At 36.4% G+C, this 8,913-nt stretch overlaps 1 protein-coding gene across 1 annotated transcript; it reads left to right on the top strand.

Moving 5' to 3' along the window:
- Positions 1–675: 675 nt before the first annotated feature.
- LOC115962304 lies at positions 676–1,665 on the top strand. The gene has a single exon (XM_031081217.1). The coding sequence runs from the start codon at positions 676–678 to the stop codon at positions 1,663–1,665; it is 990 nt and encodes a 329-aa protein (XP_030937077.1).
- The last annotated feature ends 7,248 nt before the right edge of the window (positions 1,666–8,913 follow it).

The following is an 8,913-nucleotide window of genomic DNA, read 5'->3' on the forward strand; positions in this document are numbered from 1 at the left end:
CATGAGCTTGCCATCAACCCCTTGCTTTCTTTGCTTTCATTACTTTGGGCCTGCCATGACCCATTCTCACTTTTCCACATCATATACTGCCCATGATTTACTCTTTTTTTTTCCCCTCTCTTTCCAGACTCCTTTAAGCCCATTTGTCTCCTCAAGACCCATTTGTTTATCTCATGAGCCTGTGATTCATTATTCCTACCGCTTAGGCTTAATGGGTTTTCTATCCATTTACCAACTCTTTTCTATCCGCGTTTTTGGGCTTCTCCTTTCTACTTGGACTTCCAAAATGGCCATCAACAATTAGATCCTTGGGCTAAGCCCCCTCCCCTTGTTTTATCCCACTCTCTTTACAAATATCTATTGGTTTGTGCCTTACTGGGTTGCACAGATTCCATCATTCCAAGTGGGTTTAGGCAGTTTGGTTGTTGGGTCCTTACAATTGGTGCTGTCTAAAGGGAACAAGGTGTTATTGTGGGTTTATCTTAAGTAATCATGGCCAACTTGGAGTAGAATAGGGAGGAGTCCGTTGGTTTACAGAGGGAAAACCAGTTTGTTAGTTTGGAGCAAAGGAGGGACAGGCACCATACACCAAGTGTTATTGTAGAGTCATACCATACTGAATGCACAAAGAGGAGCCGCTCTAGGACTAGGAGCCATGTTTCACACGATCAGGAGATGCGAAAATTGCAGCTTAAGGTAGATTGCTTGTGTAGGAAGCTGTGGCGAAGGGAGCGTGATAGAAGGGATCCATCACCCCCATCAAGCGATGGATCAGCGGAGAGTAGGGATCGCTCATATCGCTATAGGTCAAGAACCCCATCAGCATCTTCACACCAGGATAAACTAGAAAAGGGCAAGTACAGGCATGAGCAAGGGTCATCTTATCGTAGAATGGAGAATAACACGATGAGTAATGCACTTCGACAAATCTCGAAGTCACCCTTTGTTAGGAGAATCAACAAGGACAGGCTTTCCCACCAGTTCTCACTGCCAACTTTCACCATATATAATGGAAGGTCTAACGTTGTAGAGCATATGAGCCATTTTAATCAAAAGATGGCAATTCATTCTGGCAATGAAGCCCTTATGTGCAAGGTATTCCCCTCCAGCCTCAGGCTTGTGGCTATATGCTGGTTTGATGATTTAGAAGAGGGGTCAATAAGATCCTTTAAGGAGCTTACGAGGGCATTTGGTGCAAGATTTGTAATATGTAGTAGAGTCCCCAAGCCCTTGGACTCTCTTTTGTCCATGGCCATGAGGGAAGGTGAAACTCTCAAGATCTACTCGGATAGATATTGGGAAATGTACAATGAGATAGATGGAGATTTTGAGGACGTGGTAGTGAGAACATTTAAGGTAGGGCTATCGACGGAGCATGAATTAAGGAAGTCATTAACAATGAAGCTTGCCCTTAGTATGCGCCAGCTAATAGATCGCATTGATAAGTATAAACGAGTAGAGGAAGATCAGACCCAAGGAAAGGGCAAAGCTAAGGTTTTCCCAAAGAAAAGAGATCCTCAGGGAAGAGGATATCATAATAACCGTTCTCCGAGAGACTTCCCCAATCAGACATTATCTGTGGGGGCTCAAGTGGTTAATTCATTATTCAAAGAGCCAGTCTATCAAATACTAGAGAAGATAAACAATGAACCATACTTCAAATAGCCCAATAAGATGGGTGGGGATCTGTCCAGGAGAAACCAGAGCCATTACTACCATAATCATCAAGAAAAAAGGCACAAAACTGAGGATTGTAGGACTTTATGAGATCACTTAGGTCACCTAGTGAAGGCAGGGAAAATGAGTCAGTTCTTGCACCAGCCTACAGGTCAATTCGGGCATTTGGGAGTTGGGTATTAGAGAGATGGAGCTCCTTAGCCAGCATTGAGTACAATTAATGTCATTTTTGCTAAGCCCAGGGGCGACACAGGAACCTACTCGGGGGTTATGTCGGTGGTTTCGTGTCCTAACTTGAAAGACAGGAGCCGGGCTTGCAAAAAGGCCAAAATAGTGGCCATGCCTACTTTAGGTTTTTTAGAAGAAGATAAGGAGGGGACGCTCCAACCACATGATGATGCCTTGGTGGTAACCATTTAGATCGAGGGGTATAATGTAAGAAGGGACCTAGTAGACCAGGGAAGTGGGGTAGAGATTATGTACCTGGACTTATATAAAGGGTTGAATCTCAGGCCCGAGGACCTGGAAAAATAGGATTCACCCCTAGTGAGCTTTGATTGGAGATTGGTAACCCCCCACGAGATGATAAGGTTACCTGTACAGGCCGGAGACAAAGATTTGCAAGTTGACTTCATTGTAGTTGAAGCTTTTTCCCCTTACACAGCTATCCTGGCCAGACCATGGCTTCATGTTATGGGAGCAATCTCGTCAACTTTACACTTGAAAGTTAAGTACCCTACCCAAGGTAGAGTTGGGAAACTAGTAGGAAGTCAAGTAATAGCTAGGCAATGTCTGATAGCAGCCATTACATGGCAACCCATAGATCAAGCCGTGGTGGAAGAGGAGCAAATCCCATAGCAATCAAAGTGTCCCGAAGCAGGACTTAGGACCGAGTCGCAAGGGGTGCTGTCCGAGAAATTGGAAAAGGTTTTGATTGGTCAAGACGAAGAAAAATACTTTCAGGTGGGGTCTCAATTGCCATCCTTGGAAAAGGCTGCACTGGTGAAATTTTTGGAAGATAATATTGATGTGTTTGCCTAGAATACTTATGGCATACATGGGGTTGATCTTGAGTTTATATGTCACCGGTTGAATGTGAATCCAGAGGTAATCCCACGAAAGCAACCTCCTCGGTGCTCATCAAAAAAGCATGTTAAGGCAGTAAGGATAGAAGTGAATAAACTTAAAAAAGCAGGGGCTATCAAAGAGATCTTTTACCCCGAATGGTTGGCTAATACCATGGTAGTAAAGAAGAAAAACGAGAAGTGGTGTGTGTGCGTGGACTTCATGAATTTGAATAAAGTTTGCCTGAAAGATCCTTTCTTCATTCCTCTGATTGATCAACTAGTGGATGTAATAGTTGGACATCCTCAAATGAGTTTCTTGGATGCCTTCCAAGGGTATCAGCAGATACCTTTAGCATTAGCTGAACAGGAAAAAACTGCTTTCTGCACTCCCACTGGAAATTACCATTATCAGGTGATGCCCTTCAGCCATAAAAATGCAAGATCCACATATCAAAAAATGGTGACACAAATGTTTAAGTCACAAATTGGGAGGAATGTGGAAGGATATATTGATGATATGTTAGTAAAGAGCAAGTAGGTTGTAGAGCACTTAACAGATTTGGGGGAGGTGTTCTCGGTGTTAAGGGAACATAAGCTGCGCTTAGATGCATCTAAATGTTCTTTTGGGGTCAGCTCGGGAAAGTTTCTAGGCTATATGATAACACACCGAGGAATTGAGGTCAATCCTAATTAGATTAAGGCCGTTAATAGTTTGCATCCTCCTCAAAATCCTAAGGAGGTACAAAAATTAACAGGGATGGCAACAACTCTAAATAGGTTTATCTCTCAATTAGTGGATAGGTGTCGTCTGTTTTTCCAACTCCTCCACAAGTGGAAAAACTTTCAATGGACTGAGAAGTGTGTGTTGGCCTTTGAGAAGCTCAAGAAATATTTGTCATACCCCCTAGTCCTTTCTAAACCTGAGAAAGAGGAAGTTTTGTATGCGTAATTGGCAATCACAGATTATGCAGTTAGTCTAGTCCTAGTCAGAAATGAGAGTGGGGTACAAAGACTTGTCTACAATGTTAGCAAGTCCTTGCAAGAAGCTAAGACATGCTATTTACCCTTGGAGAAGGCAGTGTTGGCCATTATACACGCCACGAGGAAGCTTCCACATTATTTTCAAGCACATACCATGATAGTGCTTACCCAACGCCCCTTACAAACTCTCCTACGAAAATCAGACTACACGGGTAGGATTGCTAAATGGGAGACAATGCTCGGTGCCTATGATGTTAGGTACATGCCTCGTACCACCATAAAGGGACAAGTCTTGGCAGATTTTGTGGCAAAGTTTATAGAAAGCATTAGCGATGATAGAAAAGGAATAGTTGACACTATGATAGTCTTGGCCTCTATTGTTCCCACCTGGGAGGTGTACACGGATGGAGTGGCTAACCAAAAGTGGCAAGGGTAGGAATTGTGGTGATAACCCCTAAGAAGCTTGTAAAGAACCTTTGATATACATAAACTTTAACTTTTGGTCATTTCCTCTTTGATTAGATTCTCGGGCTAAGCCTCCTTCCCTTGTTTTATCCCACTCTCTTTACAAATATCTATTGGTTTGGGCCTTGATTGGTTGCACAAATTCCCTCATTCTAAGTGGATTTGGGTCGTTTGGTTGTTGGGTCTTTACAGCAATTTTTCAACAAAATCAGACAAAATGCTTGAATTGGATAAATTTGAAACTTAGAAGATTCAACTGAACGAAAATAAATTTAAATGACTAAAATGAATTTCAATCAAACTTAGATGGTGCAATTTGCATTTAACCTTATCTTTTTGAATTGAAATCATTCTAATAGTTATGAATCAATTAATACAACCAAAATATTAGATTTAAGTGAAGAATGAGGTATAATATAAAAGAAATAGCTAAATTTACCATTGGGAGGAGGGGAAAAGAAGCATGGTTTTTAGACCTGTACCGTTTAACGAACAGGAAAAGAGAAAGGTTCAAGATTTTTAAGATTAAACCGTAATGATGTCATAATTAATTTAGTAATAACAAAATACAAATAAAGGTATTAAAATGGAAAACATTAACAAATTTTTACTAAAAATATGTCTAAAAAAATTAAACAACTTTCAAATGAATTTTCACCATTTTTATGTGGTTAATAGAAAATAATAAAGTATAAACAAGTGTAAAAAATTTGTGTTTAGTAATCTTTCAAATAACAAAAAAAAAATCTAAAATAATATCATTTTCAACATAAATTAATAAATTTTTTATTCACATGTAAAAAGCATAGGTCTTGAACCTCTAATAAAATTATCAAATAATAATAGATTGAGAGGGGATAATATAATAAATTTGAAAACTATAATTTAAATTGTAAATAAATAAAATATTAAATCCAAGAATGACACAAAAAAGGGGCATAGTCTATTCTACCTGGTTCAAGGCTACTCGGGTCAAATTGAAATGAATTTAGATGACCAGAGGGTGTAATTTGCGTTTTAACCTTATCATTTTCGATTAAAATCAATTTAATAGTCATTAGTCAATTAGTACAACCAAAAGATTAGATTTAAGTGAAGAATGAGGTATAATATAAAAGAAATAGCTAAATTTAGCTTAAGGAGGAGGGGAAAAGAAGAAGCTTTTTTTGACCAATACAAATACAATCCCAATAAATTTAGCTTTTGCACTTTGAACAAGGGCAATTATGTCCAATTCCAATTTTGTGAGTAGGGGCCATTTCTTGTGAACTGGAAATTGTACTGTAGTGCACTTTTACACTATCGCTATAGTAAAATGTACCAATCGTATGTTCAATGCACTAGGATTTATCATTTTAAAGGTTGGTAGTTCTGTCTTGAATGCTGATACAGTCTAGAGGCACTTATAAAAGATGTCAAATAGAGTCCCACCCTACACTCAGATTGTGGTCATTTTTGGATGGGGATTGGGGTAACCATATTAAGCAAATTAACCCCCCCCCCCCCCAACCCCAAAAAAAAAAAAAAAAAAAAAAAAAAGAAGAAGAAGAAGAAGAAGAAGGAATCCCAGTAAAAATAAAAATCCATCTGTCGGCAGCACTAAGTCTAACAGCTAGTTTTTGTCTCATGGTGAGAAATGTAGCCGAAGCCGTGAAAATAACATAGTAATAATAATAATAAGAAAATGCTATAATTTATTAAAAAAAAGACTTACAAATTGATATGATTATACAAATAATTCATATCATATTAACGACATAATAATAATAGGAAAAAATTTTATAACTATTTTTAAAATTATTGATTATGATTATATATATATATAGCGGATTGAACTTAAAAACTCTATGTTTACATCATGTCTCAAACCAATAAACACACCATCCAGTATTTAGTGGCTAGTAGCTAGGGTGACTTATTATGATTGACGCATAATAAAAATAATGTTTGTGGTAAGTTAATACCAAAGTAATAATGTTACTCTAATTACGACTTGCCATTTTAGTTAAAAAAAAAATTCGACTTACCATTTTAACAAGTTATGAGTAACATTGTGAAAATTTATTTAGCAAAGGAAAATTAGAATAAAGTTGTGAAAATAGCTATCCTAGCGTGACACTATGTTGTGATGTGGCTGTTGACACCTATTATAGTGCTATAATTAGGGTATGTTTCATTGGAGGAGTAGAAAAGTGGAAAGATGAAAAATTAGTGGAAGAATGGAAAAGTGGGAGAATAGAAAATATTTAGTTTTCCCTTGTGTGTGTTTGGTTGGAGGGATGGGAAAGTGGGAGGGTGGAAAACTTTTTTGTTTGGTTGAAAAGAAAAGTAGGAGGATAGAAAATGTAATTTATATAAATTGACTATTATACTTTTGTTACATAATAGGTAAGAAATAGATTTATTTGTACTTATAAAATAATATAAAATTTACCAACAATTATATTTTTCAATGAGAAGTGTTACGTCTACAACATTTTTCGCAATATTTTCACAACAAATTTATGTGGAAAGTTGTTACTAGTTCTAATTTAAATCCACTACTAAAATTATTTTTTTACTCACAAATATTAACTAATAACAATCCGTTACTTAAAATTTATTGTGAAAATATTGTGGTAACATTTCTCAATTAGGATTTTTATTCATTATATTATTTTTCCTTTCTAAGCCTTCATTTCATCCATACGTTTTTCTTTTCTTTTTCTTTTTCTTTTTTCTTCTTTTTCTCCTCCACACATGTGGTCCTTATCTCTATCCCCCTTCTTTTATTTTCTTTTTCTTCCTCATTCAAGAACGTTCCAGCACTAGCAGGCGCAACTCTCATTCTCTCTCTCTCCCTTCTTTTATTTTCTTTTTCTTCCTCACTCAAGAACGTTCCAACACTAGCAGGCGCAACTCTCATTCTCTCTCTCTCTCTCTCTTGATTCCAAAACGGGGTATTTGTGTAAAAGTGCTATGAGAGCACTTTTCTCTCCAGCATTTTCCTCCCGATTTGGGAGGATGAAAATTGTGGGCCTGGGAGAGAAAACTTTCTCCCGGGTCTTCCTTCCTCCTCATTTTCCTTCTTTTACCAAACAGTGAAAAACACTGTTGTCCACCCTATTTTCATCCTTTTGTTTTCCATCCTCCCTATTTTCACCCCAACCAAACACAGTGCTAGTGCTTTGCTAGGATAGTCATTTTAACAACGTTGATGCTGATGTGGCTATTAATGAGACTAAAGTGGTTTTGTTATCCTATCTAGTTCATAGAGATGATATCTCATGCGCCTAGTGCATACACTATTTTTCCCTAGTTCATGTTGATGTCACATGTTAACATGGATAGTTCATGCTGATGTCACACACTAACATGGATGGGTTGACATGACATGATGCAATGTGAGACTTGGCAAAATAGGTGCATAGTGTAGTGCATGAAGGCACATGACTGATGCTTGTGGTCCATGACGGCGCGTGAGGTGTGTTGGTTTACTTGCAGAGGCCTTTAAGGGTGCATGGCAGCTCAAAATCATCTTGAACTTGAGTTGTTTGGCCAATTTCTCTACAATGAACTAATTTGTGGAATCATGTTCAACAAAGGATGAGATTTGTGATATCAAGCAAGGCAAGCTGATTGTGATATCGTTGAATGACGATGAGCAGAGTTTATAGTGACTGGAACAACTATTGATGGCCAAGGCTGTGTTTCTGATACCATATTAAAAATAAACAAAAACAAAAAACAAAAGACGAAAGAGAGATTCGTGAAAATTGTGTATATCGTTACGAAGCAGATGAAAATAGAAAATATACAAAGTATATACGAAGCATATGATTCATGCATAATGTATAAAAAATATACAAGGCATATACTATATTAATATCGTATATGCTTTGTATATTTTCTATACATTTAAATACATCTGGGATGCCTAAATATATAGGTCTAAGTAATTAACCTAAGAATTGTTGTTGAATTTAGTCTCAATCATGGATATGATTATGTTAGAATCAATATTAGCAAATATTATACAGTTATGTCTACTAACAATATATAACAAACTTACCATCACTCATTTTTTTCTTTTCTTTCTTTAAATAACTTTCCATCGCTTTAGGGATACAAAAAATTTCACTTTTTTTTTTCTTCCTTATTATACCATTCTTGACTTCCTTATTATACCATTCTTGATGTGTGGTGCAATATAAAAATGATGTTAGTAGAAAGTTAATTTAAAATAATGTTACTACAATTACAACTTAGAACCTTTATAAACTGTGAAGAATGTTATGAAAATAGTTATCCTATCAAAAACCTAATTTTTTACCTTTCTTTAAAAAAGGGGGGAAAAGGCATTACACTAATTATAATTACCAAAAACTACACATATTCTATATACAATATAATAAACAAACTTACCTAGTTTTTCTCAAAATTAAAAACAAACTTTGTCTAGCATGCATCCATTTTCCCTTTTCCTTGAGTGTATATTTGTTTCTCAAATTAAAAAAAAAATAAAATAAAAATAAAAAAAAATAATAATTGTTCCATATTGCTTAAGAGTGCGTGTTATGTGTAATATAACTTATTTTATTCTCTTTTAAAAATTACCATGATTTTTTAGTAGAGTTATGATGTGTCTTTATGTTAAAACTCTTTTCACTCTCCCTTGCATGGGTATTTGTTTCTAAAAAAAAAAAAAAAAAACCAACCTAGTCTAGCATGTGTGAGAAAGGTG

The sequence above is a fragment of the Quercus lobata genome, chromosome 2, assembly GCF_001633185.2.
Source record: "Quercus lobata isolate SW786 chromosome 2, ValleyOak3.0 Primary Assembly, whole genome shotgun sequence".
Lineage (NCBI taxonomy): Eukaryota > Viridiplantae > Streptophyta > Magnoliopsida > Fagales > Fagaceae > Quercus > Quercus lobata.

What these genes read in the sequence shown, in the direction of transcription:
- LOC115962304 (XM_031081217.1), top strand. Translation starts at nt 676, where the DNA reads ATGCGAAAATTGCAGCTTAAGGTAGATTGCTTGTGTAGGAAGCTGTGG.